This window comes from Myotis lucifugus, unplaced genomic scaffold (genome assembly GCF_000147115.1).
Source record: "Myotis lucifugus unplaced genomic scaffold, Myoluc2.0 scaffold_222, whole genome shotgun sequence".
Lineage (NCBI taxonomy): Eukaryota > Metazoa > Chordata > Mammalia > Chiroptera > Vespertilionidae > Myotis > Myotis lucifugus.
Window position 1 is genome coordinate 136,610 of NW_005871270.1, and position 25,237 is coordinate 161,846.

A 25,237-nucleotide genomic window follows, 5' to 3' on the forward strand; every position below is an offset into this window, starting at 1 on the left:
TGCCCCACAATTGCCCAACCAACATCCAGGCAGGAACTGGCAGCCTCAGGTGACTTCAAGAGTCCTCAGCTACTTTTCCCCCAAAGAACCTCTCTTGGGATCCTCAGGAGTCCCTCCTTCCTACTTTCTGTCTGCCACCCCGCTCCCCGCTCTACCGCCCTCCCGCCAACCCCCCACCCAGGACAAACAAAGGGACTAATGGGAACAGGTTGAAGTATTCCCAACACCGTAGCTGTTCCAGGAAGCTCTTGTTCCAGCCTATGCCTCTTCAACCTGGCCATTCCCCGGGCTCAGGCCTTAGAGCACCAGCGGGCAGGATGTAAACTTACCAGTGGCTATTGAACTAAGTATTGTTAGGGCATGGGCTGGGCTCCTTTTCTCCAGAAGTCAGGGTGGTAGGTCTGCTAGTTAGGGCCTGAAAAGATCTTACCATTAGACAACAGACCGTAAGCTATACTACTTGGCAACATTGGCATCTGACAACACCTTCACTTAGCAACAATCTCCTAGCACCAACACCTCAACAGCTCTACCTGACAATCCTGCCTAGAAGCGTTCCGGTCTGCTAAAAATACCACCTTGAGTCCCTGACATAAAGCTAGTCCCTAGCTATTCGGACCAAATTTTCTCCCTTCTGACTCAAGTGGTCTTACTTGGTGAGGTTTTGCTCAACATACTAATAATGATAATGGTAATAATAAACGCTTTTAAGTGCTTTCTATATGGCAAGCACTGCTCTAGGCACCCCACTTAATCCTCGTGACAACCCTATGAGATAGATGCAATTATTATCCCCACTTGGCAGGTGGGGAAAGTGAGGATCAAAGAGATTCACTAATTTGCCCAAGAGTAACCTGTAATGGTAGGATAGGCTATGAAGCCCGGTAATCTGTCTTCTGGGATCTTTGCACTTACCTCTGCCGCTCTGTTTCCCAGGAAGCTCAGGGGACCTGGGGAATTCCCCCAAAGGCCTTCAAGGGAGTGTTCTGGGGCATTGAAGAAGCCCTCAAGGCTGGGCATGGTGCCCTGTGAGGGCCCAGATAGTTGCAGAGCAACCAGGGGAGCACGGACGTTCATTTGCCTTAGGTCATGAGGCTGGGCTAGATCCAGAAAGGGTTAAGGATGGCCAGGAGGGTGTTCCCACCACAGAGCAGGGAGCTGTTGGTCTGCTCCTCAGGGAGAAGCCCTTGTCCGCACTGCTATCCTAGGTAGAACATTGCTATGAAAAATGGGCCCAGTTCTCTGCTCCAGGCTCCTGAGGGTAATAGGGCTAGAGAGGTTACCTTCTGTCCATTGTGGACTGGAGCCTCACCAAAGCCCCTTGGGCTCCAGGCCTGGTGGTGTGGGGGGATGAGGGTAGGAGGGAGAATGGCAAGAGGCCCAATGGAGACTGTATTCGTCTGGAGGGCAACATCTCTAAGTGACAAATTCATTGACAGAAAAAGATGCCTGATTCTGGGGTTATAAAATTAGTTCCTGCTTCCCCTCTCTTAGTTTCAGGTTCATCATGGTAAATAGGGGTAACAACTACCCCCTTCAGTGGTGTTGTGAGGAGTAAATGAGATTGTGTAAATGGCAGGTGCTTTCCTCGTGCTTGCCCAGCACACAAGGTCACCTCTCTGAGAAAGGTTGTTTCCCCAGGTGGGGATTTTTCCCTGAGGTTAGGGAGGGGATACAACCCCTTAATTAAGTGCCAGGTGGGTAGTTAAGCTACATAATCTTTACTCCCTGGAATGGAGATAAGAAACGCCCTAACCTTTGTAATAGAAATTGACAGGATTAAAATCGGCTGGTATAAATACGGATGTAACAAGACAATAAACATCAGATCCTCGTCAGTTCCTAACCAGAACTCCGACCAGAACTTTGGCTGGAGATCCTGGCTAGAGGTCCTGACTAGGCTGCTGATCAACTGAAGGCTGTCTTCGTGTCATTCCTTCTTCGCCGACTCCGTCCACACCTTTGGGGACCCCTGGACCCGCTGGGATTGGACCCCAGCAATAAAATTAGTTCCTGCTTCCCCTCTCTTAGTTTCAGGTTCATCATGGTAAATAGGGGTAACAACTACCCTCTTCAGTGGTGTTGTGAGGAGTAAATGAGATTGTGTAAATGGCAGGTGCTTTCCTCATGCTTGCCCAGCACACAGTGGGTGTTCAATAATTGGGAGCTGTTGGATTAGCAGTTAATGGTAAATGAGTGTCTGTAGTGATGTGTTATGGGGCTCTTTCCAGACCAACAGTGTGTATGGTGGAGTTGAAGTCCCAAGGAACAGCCTAGATCTAAACGCAGAGAGGGAGAGCCCTGGCTGGTGTGGCTCAGTTGGTTGAGTGTTGTCCCATGCAATGAGAGGTCACTGGTTGGATACCCAGTCACGGCACATGCCTGGGTTTCGGGCTCCATCCCCAGTAGGGAGCATGCAGGAAGCCGCTCAGTGTTTCTCGCTCTCTTTTCCTCTCTCTCTAAAATCAATAAAAACATATTTTAAAAACTAAACGTAGAGAGGGAGAAAAAACAGGGGGCAATAGAACTGACATTCAAAACAATTTTGGTGCCCTAGTTGGTTTGGCTCAGTGGATAGAGTGTTGACCTGCAGACTGAAGGGTTCTGGGTTCAGTTCTGGCCAAGGACATATGCCCACAGTAGGGGGCCTGTGGAGGCAGCCGATCAATGATTCTCTCTCATCATTGATGTTTCTGTCTGTCTCTCCCTCTCTCTTCCTCTCTGAAATCAATAAATTAAAAAAAAAAATTTGGTGAAAACACAATACAATATACAGATGATGTATTATAGAATTGTACACATGATATCTATATAATTATATTAAACAATGTCACCTCAATAAAAATGAAAAATGGGGTTTTACCTTTAAAAAACCATATAGACAAAAATTAACAACAACAAAAAAACCCACAAAATTTTGACAAGCTGGAATAAGCAAGATGACATTGTCCTTCTGTAGCTTCAAGTCTTTGCACAAAGCAGAGGCAGGGGAAGAGACCTCACTTGACCCCAGCTCCAGTGAAAAGGATCTGAATGATTTAGTTGACCACAACCTGATGGGAACTAATCATGGGAGAGAAAGATTCGGGAGCCCAGCAGCCTTAGGCTGCATTAACAATGTGTCGAGTCCAGACTAGGGGAAATAATGGGCCTATTGTGTTGGCTTGGTCAGGCCATATCTGGAATCTTGCATTGCTACACTGACAGACTGGAATCGGGCCAGGACTGGGACCAGCTCAGCCTCAGCTCCCAGGCACTTGTGCTAAGCACTTCCTGTGCATTTTCTTGTTTCACACCAAAATAACCCTTTAAGATAGTCACTCTTTAAAAAAAAAATCTTTATTGATTTCAGAGAGAAAGAGTTAGAAACATCAATGATGAAAGAGAATCATTGATCGACTGCCTCCTGCAAGATCGAGAATTGAGCCTGCAATTGGGGCATATGCCCTGATCATGGGATCGAACTGTGATCTTCTGGTTCTTAGGTCGAAGCTCAACCAATGAGCCACACCAGCCGGGCACCACCAGCCTCTTGAGTGTCTGCCTGGGATGATGTTGGCACAACTGACCAAGAGGTGTCAGGAAGACTGTTATTGGCATCCATGTGTGGTCTCTGTTCTAGACTAATGTCCTCTCATCTTCTTTCAAGGACCAGGTTGATTACTCAGTACTCTCTTTTTCAAACCTTTCTTGAATTGTTTCAACCCAGAGTGCCATTGTAGCTTTGTATCTCCCAGGACTTCTTGCTGGGGAGACACATGCGGTCTTCCAGGGATGTTTGCCAGAGGGACGGAGCAGGGCTGGAAAGAGGGAAGGCTTTGGGATGGGACAAAATCTTTCCGGCCTGGCTCCCCCACATGTGTGTCTCCCTTTCTTCAGCTGTAAAATGGAGATAATAATAGTACCACCCTCATTTGGCGGCTGTGAGGACTGAATGACATCATGGTGAGCATCTAGGAAGCTCTCCATAAAAGGCTGCTCTTATCATCAACGTGTAGTAGTGTAGTAGCGGCTGTGGTCCCGGCTCCTCTCCACAACTTGGGAGTTTGGTGACCGCAGGGGAGCGTTGCCTCGTCTTTCTCCCCCATCTCTGAGGGCCCCAAAGATGCCAATGGCAGGAAGAGGAAACGGGGAATGAAAGAGGGGAAATGTCAGTGCCACATCCTCCAGGTTTGGAGGAGAGGGAGACTCAAGCGATTCCAGATTTTAAAGGGGGTTCTGAAAAAACTATAAAGAGGCTTCTGAGTCCCTACCTTTCTCAGACTTGGGGTCACGGAGTGCAGGCTGAACTCAGGGAAAGCTTATTCTGGGAGACCACGGGCACGCTCAGCCTCAGGCTTCAGTTTCTGGTGATGTCAGGTGGCTCTCCCCGCCTTCACCCGGTAGCGAGGTTCGGGCTTCAGAACGTGGCTCAAAGACTGAGAGCCTCCCGGGTGGTTGGGGAGGCGGGGGGCCGGCGGGCGAGCGGATTGGCTGGAGGCGGGGCAGCAGGGCTCCGGGATTGGCCGGGTCCGGGGGGGCGGGCCAACCTTTAAGAGGTGCGAGGGGGAGAGTAAGGGAGTGTGCACTCGCGTCTGCCGCCGGCCTGGGGCTGACTCTCGCGCGGTGACTGTGGCGGCGGCGGCGGCGGTTACTACCCGGGCCCGGGCGGAGCAGAGGCCGGCGGAGCAGAAGAGCATCCCCGCGTCCCGATACCAGGCGGCGTGGCCCGCGGGTCATGGCCAAAGGAGAGGGCGCCGAGAGCGGCTCCGCCACGGGGCTGCTGCCTACAAGCATCCTCCAAGTTGGTGAACGCCCGGCCCAGGTGAAGGTGAGAACCTGGCATCCGGGTGGAGGGCCAGGGTTGGTGTGTGTGTGTGTGTGTGTGTGTGTGTGTGTGTGCGCGCGCGCGCGCAGGCTGATGGGGGCATCGAAGGGTGATCCTGGGTCTGGGTTACATTGGGCCACCCGGGGACTGGCGGCCCCAGGGGCAGGAGTGAGCCTGGAGGGGCCCTGGGGCCGGGAGCGATGAAGGAGTTTGTAAACCCCAGCACCCCTTTTGCTCACCCTCCCTCCGCATCTCTACGGAGCGCGCCAGCCCACGGCTCCACGAGGCTCCCGGCTCTGCCTGGCTGTCTTTCATTCTTCTGTGACTTGCGGCTTAGAAGCCAAAAAGATTCCAGAAGCCAGAGAGACCCCCGAAGTCTGGGAAAGTCCTCTGGGTTCCCCATACCTACTCCCCACCCCCACATGCCTACGTTTTCGCCTCAACTCTGAGAGGGCCGCTCAAGTTCATTCATAAGAACAAGGACTCCGCTCTTAAAGGAGCCGCATTCCTGAGGCGTTTGTGTGAGTGTGGGTGCAGGGGCTCATCTCCTGCCCGTGCTTTGGGGATCTTGACCTTGGGCACCACCCCCAGCTCTTCTCTGGATTTAATGAAGGACCAAACGAAATCAGGGAGGGATCCCAGGCCATAGATTTCTGCCTGGAAGGTGATTGCCTTTTACTTTTAGTTTTAACTGATCTTTGAAAGGAGCCCGGGCAAGCAGTTAAGCTGCTGCCATGTGTGAGTAATCTCTACTTCTCCCTGGGCAACCTCAGCCTCCCTGGTGCCCCACCCAGAGAGAACCCAGCCCTGCACCCAGAGGCTTTCCCTCCCCTCTCCAAGGTCCCCTAGGAGCTGAGGAAAGGCAGGGCAGCTCCTGGGTTTGCCTGAAGCTCTGGCTGCCCACAGGGGCCAGGGATGCGCTGGGACAGATGGAAGGAACAGCTGTGCCTGCAGTCAGCTGGGCTGGGCCCCCACAGCTCTAGAGCCCTGGCCCAGTAGGCAGGTGGGTCCTGGCCTCTGAACCAGGGCAGGAGCTGGGGCTTCGCTTCGGCAGCTCTTGTCAGCAAGAGGATTTTCAGGTTGTGGCAGGTGGTGCTGGGTGGGGACAGGTCCGCTGCTGGAGCATGTTCCTCTTCCAACCTGGAAAGGAGCATAACTGCGGCCTTGGGGGGAGTTTTTTAAAGATGGTGGGCTGATAAGAATCTGGGGGTGGGGTAGGTTGGGTGGCTTCAGGGAAATGTCTTCAGTATGGGTTCCCCTTTTCCAGGTTCCTAAGAATAGAGAATACCTCTCTTTTCTTGTGGGAAGTGCTATCCAGCTGGGTGGGAATAGAGCAAGACAGATTGTTCCTCCTGGCAGAATTATCTGGAGGGATGGTCCTGTCTTCGGAATTTTCTAGGATGGGGACTAGGAAATTGGGTCTCCTTTTATCCTTTTCTCTTCTCCCAAAAGGAACCAAAGAAGAAACAACAGTTGTCCATTTGCAACAAGCTTTGCTATGCAGTTGGGGGGGCCCCCTACCAGATGACGGGCTGTGCCCTGGGGTTCTTCCTACAGATCTACCTGTTGGATGTGGCTCAGGTGAGTGGACTGAGCATGCCAGGGTTTCTGCAGCATCTAAGGTTTTCCCCATCTGTGAAATGGGACTGGGAATCCCTACTTTGCTGCCTGTCAGAGTCACACTGGATGAGAAATAAGGGTTTGGAAGTATCCAGAATGAGAGTCTATATGCCCCAGGAGTCATAGCTGGCAAAGTCAGGCAACTCCTCCTTGTCTGGCAAGAGCAACAGAGCCTGGAAGGGTAGGCGGTGGTATGAGGGAGAATGGAGCCTGTTGGTGACGCTGTTCTTAGAAGAGACTGGCACACCATGTCCCCAGCTGGACAGCAAGCAGTCAGCTGCTTGGCTGTGGGGTTGGTAGATATTGCCAGGCATGTGGATGAGGTGCATCTCATTTTCACCTGAGGAGCAGAGGCATGTGGGGGGAGGGAGGGGAAGGCTCAAGTGCTGGACTGAGTTAGAGTGCCCCAGTACATAGGGTCTTTGATTGGGAGGGTATTTAAGGTGAAGCTGGGCTCCTCTGTACTCGAGAAGCTTTAGCCAGAAGCTTGGCATCCTGAGAATTCATCTTGTCTGAGAGAGTGGGAGGCTGCACAACCACGGATCTCAGGGCTCCCACACTGGCCATCTTTTTTATGTAGTATCGGACTTTGCAAGCAGGGCATCTTAGTTGTATGCATTTATATGTCGGGAACACTGAGCCCCAGAAAGGACAAATGGCAGCATTCAACAGCTAGTTTTCAAGCAACTTTCATGGGTTGGGTCCTGAGTGGGGTGCAAATATGAGGAACCTGCAGCTAAAGTGTAAAACCGTTGTATGTTAAAGTTGGAAGTCTGATTAGGGAGACTGCCACGTGGGAGAGGCCAGAAGTTCCCTAGCTTCCTGGAGCAATAGCAATAGTAGGGTCTTTTCTTTTTAAATATGTTTTTATTAATTTTAGAGAGAAAGGAAGGGAGAGAGAGAGAGAAACATCGATGTGAGAGTGTAACATTGGTCAGCTGCCTCCTGCACAAGATTGAGCCCACAGTCTGGGCATGTGGCGTGACTGGGAATTGAACCAGCAACCTTCCGGTGCATGGGATAACACTCAACCAGCTGAGCCACACCGGCCGGGCACAATAGTAGGGACTTGATGGGTGAGGGAGAGACCAAAGAAGCTGTCTATTCAGGCCTAGAAGATTTGGGGGAGGGAATAGCTTGAGTGGGTAGTGATAGGCCACTTTTTAAAAGCATCTATAGGTTCCTTTTTCCACGTCCAAGATAGAGCTTGAGCCATAGGTAGGGATCATGACCCCCATTATATAAATAGGGAAACTGAGATCTACCGTGGTCCTAACCAGCAAATGCTAACTCTGGTATCAGGTGGCTGGGGGATCAGGGTTGTGAAAGGGAGGCAAGGAAATCATTCTGGATTCATTCTAATTGATGGGAGTGTTTTCAAGGGCAGTGAAGGGGAGGATGTAAGGGAACAGATCTGGGAAAGTTTCTAAGGAGGCACACAGTGCTATAGCTATCAGAATTGTTACTGTCATTATTAACAAGGCAAGTGAAGGTGCTTAAGGCCTGAGTGAGAACAGCACAGTCTGCCAAGGGCCTGGCTGAGGAGGCGAGGGAGCCCCTGCTTTTGCCTACCAGTGAAAGCTGAGGTAGGTAGAAGGATGAAGGGGTCATTTTTTGCCTGTTCCCCATTCCAGGTGGACCCATTCTCTGCCTCTATCATCCTATTTGTGGGCCGAGCTTGGGATGCCTTCACAGACCCCCTGGTGGGCTTCTGCATAAGCAAATCTTCCTGGACCTGTCTGGGCCGTCTTATGCCCTGGTGAGTAGAAGACGTTCCTTCAAGATGGCAGAAGGCAGGGCTTCAGCATGAAGACTACCCTTCAGTTTTTCCATGTGCTTTGTCACAAGCTGAGGGGTGAGGAGAAGGAATGACGCAAAAACCCGAGTGTCGAAATGCTAGCTGAGGTCAGCTACCCCAGGCAGGGGGCCTGGATGCCATGCCAGTTTATCTCCAGGCTGGCCAAATTGTTAGATTGAGCAACTTCCCCCTGCCCAAACCCTATTGCTTCCCAAGTTCCATTCCCTTCAATGAAACTGGAATTCTAATTTTTCCCACTCAGTCACTTCCCATAGTAGGACAGGTAGTACTGCATAGTGGCTGAGAGGTTATACTCTGGAGCCAGCCTGACTCATTTTGAATACCAGCTTCACCACTTACAGCTGTGCAACCTTAGACAAATCACTTAACATCTCTGAGTCTCAAGTTTCTTCATCTGTAAAATGGGGACAATAATATGCCTATCCCATAGGGTTGTTGTAAGAATTTCAAATGTTTATTTTATTTTATTTATAAGTACTTAGAACAGTGCCTGGCACAGATTAAGTGATATCTAATTTGGCACCCCTTCAGAATGACTCCTAGTGGGGCAAGACCGAGAATGGGATATAAGACCCATAACCCCTTGGTACAAAACCTACAGTACTCAGCCTCCGGCTATCTGGCAAGGTAGGAGGGGTGCTACAGATCAGACAGCAAAGGAGGCACATGGGACAGGCGGACAGGCTGGAGCTCTGGTTCCCCCCAGGACATCCTGCTTGGTGGTGGTGGTGGTGTGGGGGGGGATATTTCCTTTCATCTCCAGCCCATCCACGCTCAAGTGGGCGCCTTCCTGCCCCTGGGGTGCCCATACCTGGTCTCCGGCCTTCAGCCTTCAAAGCTCTTCCCACAGCCCCCGCCTCTCTCCCACAGCTTCCTTTCCCACGAGCCCCCTCCCACTACAATCCTGCCAGTCCCTGGCTAAGGCCCAGGCTGGGGCCTTTGATCCAAGACTTCAGGGCCAGAGGGCAGGACAGCCTGCCTTACCTGGGCAGCCTGCTCAGGGCTCCCTACCGCCTGGAGCCACACACCCATGAAGCTATTGTGCCCGCCTCCCTGGGAGCGAGGCGGCGGAGGCGGGGCTCCACTGCCACATCGCCTCATGAGGCCCAGCCAATGGGAGGCAGCCCCTCTCGCCAGCCCAATAGGCAGCAGTCCAGCCCGGGTTACTCCCAGTCACATTCAGTTCCTCATCAGCTGCTTGCGAGGAGAAGATGGAGTGTTTGACGAAAGCTGACGCCCTTGTTCCCTGAGAAGACACGTGGATCTGGGAGCGGAGGAGGAGGGCTGGGAGGGAGGACCGGGGAGGCCCTGGGCAGGTGTGGCAGCAGCTTGGTGAAGTTGCTGAGGCCCTTCAGGCTGGTTTCTGCTTTGGGACATGTCCTCACCTGTGTGGGTGATACCTCTCGAGTGGCACTACACCCTTGTCTGAGGGCACACGGACCACTCATGGGCTGAAGGGCTGCCTTGTAGTACTGTGACCTTCTCCCCGTCCATGCCACAGTTAGCACCTAGGACCTGACACCCCTTCTGTCAGTATAGCAAGAGGCTGGGCCTTTCTGAGTTTGTGAGCCACGTGGCCCATTCTCCTCCCAGGCTTTAGACCAGATCTGCCCTCAGCCACCATTTAAATCCCCCTTTCAGACCAGGAAGACTTTGACAGGTAGTTTCCCGGGGGTTCCCAAGGCTGCCCCATGGGAGGCAGGGTGTCAGCAAGGTCACATGGGGAGGCTGAGATACAGCAGGGCTGGACCTGAGGCCTGACTCCCAGCCCAGTGCCCTCCACAGCTCCCTGGCCGTACTCTTCCCTTTTAGTTTTCCTGGTGTGATAATCACAGCAAACACTTACTGTATCCCAAGCTCTAGTCTACATTTTAATACCAACTTATTTAAGTCTCAAAACGACTTCAACCCTAGGATATAGAACCAAGGTCCTTACCTGGCTTGTAAACCCCTCTATGACCTGGTGTCCCATTTCCTCTCTGATCTTACCTCCTAATTGCATGGTGCATGCTCACTCCACTCCAGCCTCACTGGCCTCCTTGCTATTCCTCATACCTGCCCGGCACAATTCCCGCCTGAGGATGTTTGCACTAACTGTTCCCCTTGCCTGACACACTCTTGCCTCAGACATCTGCAAGGCCAACTCCCTCCTCTCATTCAAGTCTTGGCACAGATGTCACCTTCTCAAAGAAGGCTACCTTGTCTACTCAGTTGTGAATTGCACCCCCATACTCCTAATTCCTGTTTAGCCTGCTTTATTTAACCCATAGCAATTAATCACATTTTATTTATTATTTTTAAAAATTTCTACCCAAGGATATTTTTCCATTGATTTTTAGGGAGAATAGAAGAGAGAGGGAAAGACAGAGAGAAACATCGATGTGAGAGAAACACATCCATTGGTTGCCTCCTGCACGAGCCCCAACCAGGGCCCAGGCCGGGTAGGAGCCTGCAACCAAGGTACGTGCCCTTGACCAGGACCCTTCGGTCTGCAGGCCGACGCTCTATCCACTGAGCCAAACCAGCTAGGGCTTAATCAACTTTTAATATGTTTATATGACTTTTTTGTGGTAAAATATACATACCAAAATTGACCATTTTAATTTTGTTGTTGTTAATCCTCATTTCCCCCCCATTTATTTATTTATTTTTAATTTTTTTCTCCACTGATTTTTAGAGAGTGTGGAAGGAGTGGGAGAGACAGAGAGAAAGAAAAGAAACATTGATGTGAGAAAGAGACATCAATCGGTTGCTTCCCTCACACGCCCCGACTGAGGGCCTCCGAGATGGAGCCTGCAACCAAGGTGCATGCCCTTGACCAGAATCAAACCCTTTAGTCTGCGGGCCAACGCTCTAACCACTGAGAAAACTAGCTAGGGTTTAACCATTTTTAAGTGTGCAATTTAGTGGCATTGAGTATACTCTCATTGTTGTGTGACTTACTAACCATCCATCTAAGCTGAAACTCTATACCATTAAACAGTAACTCCCTATTCCTCCTCTCCCTAACCCCTGGCAACTACCATTCTTTTTATCTCTGTGAATTTGTCTACTCTAGTTATGTCATATAAGTAGAATCATACAGCATTTGTCCTTTCGTGTCTGGCTTATTTCGGTTAACATAATGTCTTCAAGGTTCATCTGTGTTGTAGCATGTGTCAGAATTTTATTCCTTCTTAAGGCTGTATAATATACATATTAGATGTGTATAATATATATCCTCCCCTCCCTCAGGATCATCTTCTCCACACCCCTGGCCATCATTGCCTACTTCCTCATATGGTTCGTGCCTGACTTCCCACAGGGCCAGATCCTATGGTACCTGCTTTTCTATTGCCTCTTTGAGACACTAGTCACGGTGAGTGTGGGCACCTCCCCTGGATGTGAGGGCAGTCCCCTGGGGCCTCTGGGGTTGGTGCCCAAAGCCACATCTGTTTGTCCATCGTCTGACTGGCCGAGGCCTCTCTTCCATGCCAGTGTTTCCACGTTCCCTACTCAGCTCTCACCATGTTCATCAGCACAGAACAGAGTGAGCGGGATTCGGCCACTGCTTACCGTAAGTCTCTCCCTAACCCACTGATCCCACCTACTAGGAACCCTGGGTCCCCCATTCCTTGACCCTCCTGCCACATTTCTTCCCTTGCTGGGAATGAATATGAAACCGTCTTAAAAATAACTCAATCCCCTTATGGCTTTGGTGAGACCAGACGCTAGTCTAGACCAGAGGCAGGGACTAGTCAGAGGTCACACAGAGCAAGGATATGAGTTTAGTGGTTCTCAACCTTCCTAATGCCGCGACCCTTTAATACAGTTCCTCATGTTGTGGTGACCCCCAACCATAAAATTATTTTCGTTGCTACTTCATAACTGTAATTTTGCTACTGTTATGAATCGTAATGTAAATATCTGATATGCAGGATGTATTTTCATTGTTCTCGACCCACAGGTTGAGAACCGCTGGAACTTAGGCCAAGGTGCCATCTGCCCCACCACCCTATGGCCACCCTACTTGGAGCTGCTACCATGATCTGGGGCTAGAATTTGGCTTCTACTCATCTGAACTTCCTCCCTTGGGGCCCACAACCCATGGGTCCCCTTCAAAGAACCTTCTCTTTATTGCTTAGGGATGACTGTGGAGGTACTGGGCACAGTGCTGGGCACAGCGATCCAAGGGCAAATCGTAGGCCAAGCAAATATGCCTTGTCTTGAGGACCCCAAAGATTCAGCAGTGGCCACGGAAGATGCCAGTCATACACACAGCACCACCTCACTCAGAGAAACGGTGAGGCCCCTGTCAGGGCAAGGGTTTGGGGAGATGAGGAACAATGGGGTGGTTTGCAATCATCCTCAAAACAGTAATAGTGTTGCTAAATGTTGAACATTTGATATGCAAACTATTAATGTGGCCATGGCCACTTTGTAGATAAGGAAACTGAAGCATAGAGAGGCTAAATAATTTGCCGCTCTATGAGTGGTGATAGAGTTAGTGAGTTGCCGAAACTAGATTTGGGAGAGATTTGTCTGTGGGTTCTCAGACTCCATAGCCGGCTTCTTAAAATTTTGTTCTGCTGGACTTTTCCAGCAGAACAGCCTTGGGAAACAGCAATAGGCCGAGGGTGACTTTTCAATTTCACAGATGAAGTCAGTGAGGCCTCAGAATAGAAGGACTGGTCCAAGGTCATTGAGTGGAGCTACTGAGTTGAGATGAGACCAGACTGACTGTCTCTCTATGTTGCCTTTATCCCCCTTTATAGAAAAATGCATACCTGCTGGCGGCAGGGGTCATAGCCTCCATCTATGTCATCTGCGCTGTCATCCTGGTCCTGGGCGTGAGGGAACAGAGAGGTGAGAAGCCGTGAGGGGGGTGGGGTGCAGGCCCCAGCACAGAATGGCTTTGTCACTCTGCCTGGGTCTCAGGCTTTGGAAGGAGCTTCTGCTCTCTTTCCTTACTGTTCCCTCTGGTCCACAGAAGCCTATGAGACTCAGCAGGCTGAGCCAATACCCTTCTTTCGGGGCCTCCGACTGGTCATGAGCCATGGCCCATATATTAAGCTTATTGCTGGCTTCCTCTTCACCTCCCTGGCTTTCATGGTGAGTGGGGGTCTGACATGTTCAGCCTAGAGGGGGGAGGAGGTGAGCAGAGGACTCAGGATGTGACAAGCCTGAGAGATGGTGGAGTGAGGGGTGGGGGTAAGCAGAGACCGCTGGAGCATAGGGAATGTCTTGGGGAGGCCCAGCCCCAATATCACGTGTTTCTTTGTGCTTCCTCCCTCCCTTGTCCTGTCTCCCAGCTGGTGGAGGGGAACTTCGCCTTGTTTTGCACCTACACCTTGGGCTTCCGAAACGAATTCCAGAATCTGCTCCTGGCCATCATGGTGAGTGTGGGGCCCCGAGGCTGGGTAGGCAGCCTGGGCTGAAGTGGCATAGATTGCGAGATGGTTCTTAGGAGAGTCAGAGGGTATTTCTGAGACTGACCCAAGGTCATAAAGGGGTGAGGGAGGTTTCTCAAAATAATTTGGTTGGATCTGACCTATCATTGCTTAGATAGGAATGTGAAAAGTTTGGGTGCGTGTATGAAATCCATTATGTTGTACCCTTAAACTACTAATACAATGTTGCATGTCAATTATATCTCAATAACATGGGATGGGAGGAGGGAAGGAAGAGTTTGGAGTTAAATGGAACAACACTGGCCATCTTTTTTGTATAGTAGAAAACTCCTTGCTTGGAGTTAAGTGTCCAAGCAAGAGCAAAGAGGTAGAGGCCAGGAACTTTGGAACTTTGGCTCAGTGTGCTCAGAAAAGGCAGGAGATGAGGTTGGAACCTATTCTCAGCCCCCTTTGGGAGCCATCAAAGGTGCCTGTCAACTTCCTCACTGCTCAGATGAGGTCATCTGGCTGATGTCAGGCAGGGCTGGGAGTACCTTTGGGGTCCTGGGAAAGGCAGGAAGGGTTCCACAGCTCTAACCCACTTCCCTCACCCCTTTTACATCTACAGCTCTCGGCCACATTCACCATTCCCTTCTGGCAGTGGTTTCTAACCCAGTTTGGCAAGAAGACGGCTGTATATATTGGGATCTCAGTGAGTGGGACTAAAGGGGGAAATGCCTGCGCTGGTGGTTGCTGGTGGGAGCTTCCCAGCTGACTCATCTTCCTGTACCCCCTTCCCTAGTCAGCAGTACCATTTCTCATCCTGGTGGCCCTCATAGAGAGTAACCTGATTGTCACGTATGTGGTAGCTGTGGCAGCTGGCATCAGTGTAGCAGCTGCCTTCTTACTACCCTGGTAAGTATACAGACCCATCTGGGTATGTTTCCCAGTTCCCCACCCCCACTTCTAACGTTCCTTTGGGAGAATTCTGTGAGGGCTTCTCTTCTCGAAGGCCATTCTGTGGGTCCAGGTTGCAGGTGTGGGGCAGGTCTTCCCATAGTTATACAGGTTGTAAACTGTACAAGAACACCTAATCAGCCCTGGCTGGTGTTGCTAGGTGGTTTAGAACATTGGCCTGCCCACCAAAGGGTCCGGGGTTCGATTTCAGGTCAAGGGCACATACCTGGGTTGCAGGTTCAATTCCAACCCTGGTCAGGGCATGTGTGGGAGGCAACCAATCGATATGTCTCTCACACATTGATGTTTGTCTCCCCGCTTCTCCCCCTCCGCACCTCCCCCAACCCCCCAACCCTCTCAAAAAAAAAAATCAATGGAAAAATTATCCTCGGGTGAGGATTTAGAAAAAAACACACCAAAAAACCCACATCTAATCAGACTGAGAAATGGGGGCTTAAGTCTAGTCTGCATGCTACTAGTCCAGTGGAGCACCTGGTGGGGCTAGTTCACCATAGGAAGGAAGGGGCCTTAATCACATCAAGTTGCCATCTCCTCACTGAGCTGTGTCCATGGGGCTGCAAACTCCCAGAGAGCCACCTCTTCTCATTGACACAGAGAGGTACTGAATGGGCTAGTAGGGGCCTGGGGTTGCTTGGTGGGTGGGTCCTCATGGCTGTCACTACTCTGTACAGGTCCATGCTGCCCGATGTCATTGACGACTTCCACTTGAAGCACCCCCATTCCCATGGAACTGAGCCCATCTTCTTCTCCTTCTATGTCTTCTTCACCAAGTTCGCCTCTGGAGTCTCACTGGGCGTCTCTACCCTCAGTCTTGAGTGAGTAGGGTGGGGGCCTGGGACAGTGCCGGACAGGTACAGGCCCCAGGCATCCCATCCTTACCGCTCGCCTTCCCACTGGGTCCCACAGCTTTGCCGGATACCAGACCCGTGGCTGCTCCCAGCCAGCGCCCGTCAGGTTTACATTGAAGATTCTGGTGACAATGGCTCCCATAGTCCTCATCCTACTAGGCCTGCTGCTCTTTGAGCTGTACCCCATTGATGAGGAGAAGCGGCGGCAGAACAAGAAGGCCCTCCAGGCTCTGAGGTGAGTGAGGGAGGGGACAGGGAGGTGGAGGAGAGGCACCATCCGGACTAAGTCCTCAGCTTATGCATTCTGTGGCCATTCCAGACTTCCTCCCACACACCTTCCCTTGACAGCTCTTCCTCCACCCTTCCCTCTGCCAATTTATAATAGTTCCAGCTGATATTTCGCTTTTTTAATATATTTCTTACTGATTTCAGAGAGGAAGGGAGAGGGAGAGAGAGATAGAAACATCAATGATGAGAGAGACTCATTGATCGGCTGCCTCCTGCATGCCCCGCACTGGGGATCGAGCCCGCAACCTGGGCATATGCCCTTGACTGGAATCGAACCCGGGACCCTTCAGTCCGCAGGCTGACGCTCTGTCCATTGAGCCAAACCAGCCAGGGCTCAGCTGATATTTCTTAAACATATAGTTGCATGCCAAGTGGTTTTACACTTATTTATTCATTCAACAAATGCTTATTGGAAGCCCACTATGTGGTAGGCATTGCTCTAGTGAATGAAACAAAAATCCCTGCCCTCGCCCAGCCTACGTGGCTCAATGGTTGAGCGTTGACCTATGAACCAGAGGTCACGGTTTGATTCCTGGTCAGGGCATGCCCAGGTTGTGGGTTCAATCTCCAGTGTAGGGCATGCAGGAGGCAGCCAATCAATGATAATGATTCTCTCTCATCATTGATGTTTCTATCTCTCTCTCCCTCTCTGAAATCAATAAAAAAAATATGTGTATATATTTTTAAATCCCTGCCTTCAAGGAGTTTGTTTTAGAGAATGTACATTCATGACCTTCTGTAGTCCTCCGACAACCCTAGGTGTCACAGAGCACTATGATTCCCACTCTGCAGATGAAGAAACTCAGGCTTAACCAGGAAGAGTGACTGGCCCAGCTGATAAAGGGTAGAGCCGAGTTTGAGGCCTGGAGTTCTGACTCCACACCATGTACTCTTCATGGCACTCCTGGCATCCGGGACCTCAGGTGTGGCCTGAGCCCTGCCTTTTGGGAGACCAGAGGGCAGGGTGGAGTGAGTCATGCCAGCCCATCAGCCAGCCTAGGTCAGAGCATACTCTTTGGGCTTGTAATGTCTTGTGGGTAGCAAGAACAGTGATTAAACCAACCAGCAGTTTCTGGGCTAAAAGGGAGAGCATTTTATTTTTATTTATTTATTTACTAGTAGCCCTGCACACCAGTAGCTCTCTGCGGGGCCTGGCCACTCCTCGCCCGCTGCCCAGAGGCTCTCTGCGGCCCAGAGGCCCATCCACGGCCTGGAAATGCAAATGACTTCCCTCCCTGTTCTCAGGAACTCCAATAAAGGGCTTCCTTCCACTTTCTCGGCTGGCTTTCACCCCTGTGCCTCCGCCACCAGCCCCTCCTGTCACACTATCCTCCACCCCCTCCACCCTTTGGCCGCCCAGACTTGACCTTGCCTGGGAGTTGGGGGCCACTTGACTCTGCTCAGCTCGCCGGTTCCTTCTCTTCTTACACAAGCGTTCCATGCCCCGGTCTGGCCAGAGGCCCATCCACAGCTGGGCGCGGGATGCTTGCCTCATCACCACAGCGATGAAGCAAGCATTCCTCCAGGCCGCTCACGCTGCCCACTCTCAGTGGCTGCCCTCCCGGGACTGGGGGACTCCAGCGAGCTGAGAGGACTGGGTGCCACCATCTTGTGGCTATGGGCACCGCCATATTTGTGACGGTTAATTTGCATATTACCCTTTTATTAGATAGGATTTTAAAATCCTCACCCAAGAACATGATTAGAGAGAGAAAGGGGGTGGGGGCAGAAAAAGAGGGAGGGGCAGAAAAAGAGGGAGGGGGAGAAAGAGAGACATGAAAGAGAAACATCGATCAGTTGCCTTCCATAAGTGCCCTGACCATGGAGCCTACAATCCAGGAACCCAGGTATGTGCCCTGACCAGGAATCAAATTGGCAACCTTTTGGTGCACAGGAAGACACTCAACCAACTGAGCCACTCCGGCCAGGCAAGAGACAGGGAGTGTTTTAGACTTGCCTGACAGCTGGCTAAGATCGCAGGGCCAAAGATTATGCAAGGAAGGAGGCAGGTGGGGCAGGGAAGGGGTAAGGATGGTTCTTCTAACCTATCTTCTCTGGCTCTTGCAGGGAAGAGGCCAGCAGCTCAGGCTGCTCTGACACAGACTCTACAGAGTTGGCTAGCATCCTCTAGGATCCGCTGTGTTGCCTGAAGTCACCAAGCACAAGGCCTGAGTCACCAGGTCACACGAGGAATCTGGACCTGCTTGCCTGCTCACTCAATAGCTGGTCTCCAGGTGCCAGGAAGGGAGCCAAAGACTTGAGAGTATGTGGCCCAGGACACCTCCAATGCCCACCTTGGGCAGTCTATTCATACAGCCACCTGCCTCTCTCCCCGCCCATGGGGCCGAGCCCTGGGGCTGCTACTGTGAATATGCCAAGGACTGATGGGGTCTAGCCCAGGACACTAATGTAGAAACATTTTATACGGACACTAATTAATAACTTAATGACTATGTATATAGCTATATGTGTGTATGTATATGTCTGTGAGCTATTAATGTTATTAATTTTCATAAAAGCTGAAAAACAGAGCACTATGTTTCTGTCTTTGTCCTTCACCACTGAGGCCTTCTGTGCCAAAATTCAGATAGTGAGAAGGGAGCACTGAGCCAAATGGACCCTGGCTAGGGAGAATGAGTCTAGAGGTGTGATAACAGCATTAGCTAACATTAACTAAACACCTATCTGTACCAGGCATAATGTGGAGTATTTTTAAAAATATATATACAGTGGGGCCTTGACTTACGAGTGTCCCGACTAATGAGTTTTTCGAGATACAAGCCGTCTCTCGGCTGATTTTTTGCTTTGAGTTGAGAGCTAAAATTTGGGTTACGAGCCAGCTTCAGATACCCCACCGCTAGTTGGCGCAGCGAACGTCACAGTGAACGCCACAACATCAGCCCAGCATCACGTGTCTCACTCGTTCACTTTATGATTTGACATACGAGTAATTTGAGTTACAAGCTCCGTCACGGAACGAATTAAACTCATAAGTCAAGGCCCCACTGTATATATATTTTTAGAGGCCCAGTGCACAAATTTGTGTACCAGTGGGGTCTCTCAGCCTGGCCTGTGGGATTGAGCTGAAACCCGCTCTCCGACATCCCCCGAGGGGACCTGAATTGCAAGAGAGTTCAGGCCAGGCCAAGGGAACCCACTGGTGCATGATTGGGGCCGGGGAGGGATGCTGGAAGTTGACCAGCCTGGGAGGGACCGCGGGAGGGCTCCACGGCCGGACCCCAGCAGCAAGCTAACCTACTGGTTGGAGCATCTGCCCCCACTCCCCAGTGGTCAGTGTACATCATAGCGAGTGGTTGAGTGGCCTTAGCATATCATTAGTATATTACACTTTGATTGGTTGACCGGAAGACTGGATACTTAGCATATTAGGCTTTTATTATATAGGATTTTTTTTTTTTTAATTTCAGAGAGTAAGGGAGAGGGAGAGAGAGATAGAAGCATCAATGATGAAAGAATCATTGATCGGCTGCCTCCTGCATGCCCCACACTGGGCCCACAACATGCAAATGGGCCCTGACGGGGAATTGAACCATGATCTGGTTCATAGGTCGATGCTCAACCACTGAGCCACAGTGGCTGGGCATGGTATGGAGTCTTTACATTCACTTTGTGGGTATTCTCAATCCTGGAAACCATCCTGCTATGTCAGAATTTTTCCCCATGTTATTTATTTTTTTAAAAGAACTTTATTGATTTTAGAGAGAGGAAGGGAGAGAGAGAGAAACATCAATCAGTTGCTTCCCACACATATCCTGACCAGGGATGCAACCCACCACCTTTTGGTATGCAGGGTGATGCTCCAACCAACTGAGCCACACCAGCCAGGGCTGGACTTGCACCCATTTTAAAGATGAGGAGCCCTGGCAGGTGTTTCTCAGTGGTTAGAGTGTTGGCCTGCACACCAAGGGGCTGCAGGATTGATTCTATGCCCCTGTTGGAGTGTGTATAGGAGGCAATTTATCCATGTGTCTCTCTTACTTCGATGTTTCTCTCTCCCCTTCCACTTACTAAAAGAAAAAAAAATCAAAGGGGGTGGAGGGAAAGATGAGGAAACTGAGCTCCAGTGTTGAGAGGAACTTGGCTAACATCACATAGCCAAGAGGACCTAACGAATTCCATCTTAGGTCTGTGAGACTCCAATACGTTCACCACCAACCTCTGCTCCCCTTTGTCTGATAATGACTGATCTACTGTCAGATAGTAGCTCTGCCCAGACCCACACTGGGTGTTTTGCATCCTGTGTAGGCCTGAGTATGTGGGCCTGGCCGTGCTAGGGCAGGTTCTGTGTGATGGTCCATGTGGTGTCCTAGAGACCTGTGATTCTTCACAATTGTTGGAAAGTGAGAATGTACCTGACTGGGTATATGTGTGTCAGTTGAAGAGGGGTCTCACTGGTGTGCAGGTGAAAACCACCTCTGGCAGGGAGCACAGTGGCAGGAGGTGGAGAGATTGAAAGCCTAGTTTGTAGCATTTGCCTATTTCCATTTGTAAGTACTCTCACTATAACCAGTTTCTAGTTCTACATTCTTGCAAAATTCCTGAAAATTTAACAGTTGGCTCTTGCAAATAGATAGGAGCCTGCCCTGGCACATCACTGGATTTTATACACTTTTAAAAAAAAATATTTTATTGATTTTTTACAGAGGAAGGGAGAGAGAGTTAGAAACATTGATGAGAGAGAAACATCGATCAGCTGCCTCCTGCACACCCCCTACTGAGAATGTGCCCGAAACCAAGGTACATGACCTTGACCGGAATCGAACCTGGGACCCTTCAGTCTGCAGGCCGGAGCTCTATCCACTGAGCCAAAATGGTTAGGGCAAGGATTCTATACACTTAATCCAAGCTCCAAAAATCAGAAAAAGTAAAGCTGTTAGGATCAGGAGCTACCAGTCCAACCTCTTTATTTTATAGATTGATAACTGAGGCCCAGAGAAGCACTTACGAGTACTTAAACTTGGGTGTGGGGCTCCATTCTTTTGCTAATGAAGTTCCGCCATGCCACTTATCCTATGTAATAAAGAGGCAATATGCAAATTAACCCTCATGCCCTCACAAGATGGCGCCTATGTCCAGGCCAGTAGGGGCGTTAGTGAGGGATGACCAAATGACTGAACAAGCAGGCTGCGTGGGGCGACCAGGCCAGCAGAGGGGGTAGTAGGGGGCAACCAGGCTGGCAGTGGGGGACAGTTAGGGGTGACCAGGACGGCATGCAGAGGCAGTGAGGGGCGATCAGGCTGGTGCGGGGGGGGGGGGGGGGAGAGCAGTTAGGGGTGATGAGGCAGGCAAGCAGGTGAGCGATTAGGAGCCAGCAGTCCAGGATTGTGAGAGGAATGTCTGCCGGTTTAGGCCCTAAACTGGCAGTCGGACATCCCCCAAGGGGTCCCGGATTGAAGAGGGTGCAGGCTGGGCTGAGGGGACCCCCCACCCCATGAACGAATTTTGCACACCAGGCCTCTAGTAAATTTATAAAGTGATACTAACAGGCACTTAATAAAGATCAGTTCAATTAGTGAATGATAACCACCAACTCCTGTTGTTTTTATTTTAAATTTCTATGCTTTTATTTAAATGCAAATTTTTATTGTTAATACTATTGCATATATTCCCCATCCACACCCCCCACCCCTTTGCCCACCTTCACCCAGCCCCTGCCCCCACCAACCCCTTGGCCCTCACTACACTATTGTCTGTATCCATGGGCTATGCATATATGTTCTTTAATCCTTTCACAAGTCCTGTGTTTTTTTTTTAATTGTTTTTAATTTCCTAAAGCACTCACACTTGCTTCTTTCCCATGCCTACAATTATTAGATGTTATCTTCTCTTCTTTCCCATCCCTACAATTATTTATCAGAACACTAAAACCAGCATTCTCACTGATCTGTCTTTGATTTGATCTCATATTCCTCCTACAAACTACCCAAGATAACCAAGCAGCTCTCCTATTTAGAAACTCTCCTGTGAGTCCCTGTTGCCTTTAGGAGGAAGTTTGAGAACCCCTCCAGCCTCACCAGCCCCAGATCTAGATATAAGCCCTTTTTGCAGGCCACTGACCAGCCCTGGAATATACCTCTGGCCTCTGGTCCCCCTGGCAGACATTGGCCCAATGTGTCTTGGTTTCAGTATGCTTCTCTAAAGTCATTTCTGACCCCCTACCCTTAGGGGCAGCTTTGAAATTTCCATGCTCACTTCATTGTGGTCTCCCACATGAGTCCAGGGCCAGGCATAGTGGGTTGGGGCTTGTGGAGCTAAATAAACACGAGCTGTGACAAGAGGGCTTTGTGAGCCAGGCCCAATTCCTAGTGATCCACTATGATGCTTCTCTCTTGGCTTCCCCCAACTGTACACTTGGGATTTGGAAATGAAAACCCTTGCCTCTCCAGTTTCATGCTCACAGAAAATTGTTCTTTTTTTTTCAAATTTGTTTTCCTTTTCAAAGACCCCCGATGGAGGGTATGGGGGTGGTATAGGTGGGCAAGTGGGAAAGCAGTCTGAGGTCCCAGAACCCCCTTGGGTCACTGGCTACTCCAGGTCCCTTTGGACAGCTCATATCTACTTATCCTTGGAGAGAAGTGCCATCCTGACTTTCTTTCCACTTGGATCCAGCATTACCAAAAAACCCCCTGCTTCTCCCCTTTTGACTCTGTCCTCAGCAAATCCACACCACCCCCCCCCCCTTCCAAATCCCTTGCCAAGGACCAGATGTAGTTTTGGCTCCACCTGCTGGAAGAAATGAGCAACATCTTTCAATATTGCAAAGAAGGAATTCCAGGTCTGTCATTGACTGGCTTTGTGATCTTGATTATCCATTTATTGAACAAATATTTATAAAGGACCTTCTATGTGTCATGCACCAGCTATGCCCTGAAGATAGAGTGGTGAACAAATTAGGGCTTACATTCTCAGTGGAGATCAATGACAATGAAGGGACATATAAAGAAGTTCAGATTGTAATAAGCACCAGGAAAGAAAGAAGCAAGGTCATAAAGGGAACTTTGTGTGGGGGTTATTTTAAATTGATGAAAGAATGTTCTGAAAAAGTGATGTTTGTCTTAAAGCATGAATGAGAATTAGCATACATCGAAGAGCTTCTAGGAAAGCAATGCAGGTAGAGGAGACAGCTAGTGCAAAGACCCTGAAGTAGAAAAGAGCTTGGTGACTTCAAGTACTTGAAGAAAACTGTGGCCAGAGTGGAGTGAACAGAGGGCAGATGGTATGAGGTGAGTCTAGAGAGGTATACAAGAATTAGACCATCCAGGGCCTTGTAGCCCACAGTGAGAGTTTTGCTGTTTTTTAAAATATGTTTTTATTGAGAGGAAGGGAGAAGGAGAGAGAGATACAAATATCAATGATAAGAGAGAATCATTGATTGGCTGCCTCCTGTATGCCCCCTACTGGGGGTCAAGCCCACAACCCAGGCATATGCCCTTGGCCTGAATTGAACCAACACCCTTCAGTCCCCAGGCCAACACCCTATCCACTGAGCCAAACCAGCTAGGGCGAGAGTTTTAATTTTATTTTGAGACCAAAGAGCCATTAAAAAGACTTAAACAAAAGTGATTTCTTTTTTTTTTTTTTTAAATGCAAACAGTGGCAGATGGCACAGTGCTTTGTAGGCCATGTTAAGCACTTTGATCTTTATTCTAAGAGCAGTAAGAAGCCACTGATGAGTTTTAAGTAGGAGAGTCATATGCTAGATCAAGATGTGGACAAAAAAGGGGCTCAGATTTATATCTGATAGAAAGTAGCCTCATAGGGTTGGATCATATAATTTCTAAACTGGGCAGGTCAGGGTGGGTAGTCACTGGCTCAGGTCTATAAAAAGGTTAATCTTTGCCTTAAGCAAGCCCTATCCCTTGTCATATATATATATATATATATATATATTGATTTCAGAGAGGAAGAGAGAGATAGAAACATCAATGATGAGAGAGAATCATTGATCGACTAACTTCTACATGTCCCACACTGGGATCGAGTCTGCAACCTGGGTATGTGCCCTAAGGGAATTGAACCGTGACCTCCTGGTTCATCCACTGAGCAATGCTGGCTAGGTTCCCTTGTTCTTATGCATCTAGGTTAACACACCTTTGAAATGTCAAACTAATTCTCCTTTTCAGACCCTTGGGAGGTGTAGCCATCCTCAAGGGAGTACATAATCTTGTTAACTATCCTGTAATCCCCACCTTGCTTTCTCCCACCTTCATATAATCTTCCTTAGTTCCCTTAATTCCAAAGTATAAAAGGAAATGCAAAATTGTCATTCTCCAGAGTACTTGTGATCTTGGTTCCCAGTATGTCATCAATTTGGCTCAAATAAATTATTAAGAAATTTTCTACATGTTTGGACATTCTTACTTGGACAAAGAATTTAGAAAGACCATATCATCTGCTTTGTGGAGAAAAGATTGAAGGAAGTGAAAGTGGAAACAGGATGAGTTGTGTAGAGACTGCTCTTACAATATTCTTAAGCAATGAAAAGGACCAGACTAGGTGGTGATAACATAGTAGGTAGTTAGACATAAGCAGAGTAGAAATGATAAACCAGCAATGGACAATTATAAGGTGGGACCTTGCCCCCAGGGTGACCTTTCCTCCCCTAGCATATCGAGCTTTAGAACCCCTGACCTTTCATATCTTAGGTCATACGGTTGGGCCCCTTCCCTTGCCTTTCCTCCCCAGGCATGTCGCCAATCATGCATTAGACCCACTTAGAGGAGGAACAAGGAGGACAGAGTATAACCTCATATAACTCCCATATAAGCCCTTGTAGGACCACTCCCTTAAGCATTAAGCCCTCTGGCCCCACCAAACAATTTTAGGAACAAAGCCTCAGGTGTGTTGACCATAGAGACAGAGTTTTGGTCAAACCAGAGATAACATCTAGGCCTAAGTTGTGTTTCAGCTCCAGGCCCAGAAAAGCAGCAAGGCCAGCCCGGTGACAGCATGGCTGACATCAGGACCAGCTACAATGACCAATGACCTCCTGCCCTGGAGCTGACCCATCAGTGGAGACCAAAACCCTCAGTAGACACACCTGGAAAAGCTATTCTATTGAGATCCTCCCCTGAGAACTCCCCTAAAAACTCCTCCTTTGGAAACCAGATAAAAGCCCTTAAGACAAAAGACCCAGTGGAGCTCTCTCTGGAGCATGCCCAAGCCTTTCCCCCTCTCTTCCCTGAGGTGAGTTTTCTTTGCCTTTCTCCTAAGCTTTGTAACTTGTTTCCTGAGCCCTTGCAGCCCAGCTGGCCCACTTCTTCTATCTCTGTGACTTTCTAAATAAACTTTCTCTGGTGATTTGAGTTCCTTGGCTCTGAATTTTTTCAAGGACTGATGGCTAACATCTGGTGCTGTTTCGCTGTTAACAGTGGCAGTGAAAATGGAAAGAAGACAGATTTGACAGCTGGATGGCCTGGATAATAAAGAGAGATTGGGGGGGATGCGGGGGAGAGGGAAAGAAAGACAGAAATAAGGGCGATGCCTA

The 25,237-nt window shown here is 49.6% G+C and overlaps 1 protein-coding gene across 6 annotated transcripts; it reads left to right on the top strand.

Moving 5' to 3' along the window:
* Positions 1 to 4,582: 4,582 nt before the first annotated feature.
* On the top strand, positions 4,583 to 25,017 carry MFSD2A (major facilitator superfamily domain containing 2A). Of its 6 annotated transcripts, none has more exons than XM_023761893.1 (14): positions 4,583 to 4,810; positions 6,260 to 6,388; positions 8,062 to 8,186; positions 11,481 to 11,604; positions 11,724 to 11,802; positions 12,371 to 12,528; positions 13,001 to 13,091; positions 13,216 to 13,337; positions 13,538 to 13,621; positions 14,244 to 14,327; positions 14,418 to 14,530; positions 15,265 to 15,408; positions 15,500 to 15,676; positions 24,659 to 25,017. In XM_023761893.1, the coding sequence occupies exons 1-14, from the start codon at positions 4,718 to 4,720 to the stop codon at positions 24,693 to 24,695; spliced, it is 1,560 nt and encodes a 519-aa protein (XP_023617661.1). In that variant the 5' UTR covers positions 4,583 to 4,717; the 3' UTR covers positions 24,696 to 25,017. The 6 variants fall into 6 exon arrangements, with proteins under 6 accessions (XP_023617661.1, XP_006098195.1, XP_023617662.1 ...); XM_006098133.3 differs by lacking the exon at positions 24,659 to 25,017 and adding an exon at positions 17,797 to 18,260; XM_023761894.1 differs by lacking the exon at positions 24,659 to 25,017 and adding an exon at positions 16,852 to 17,393.
* Positions 25,018 to 25,237: the final 220 nt, after the last annotated feature.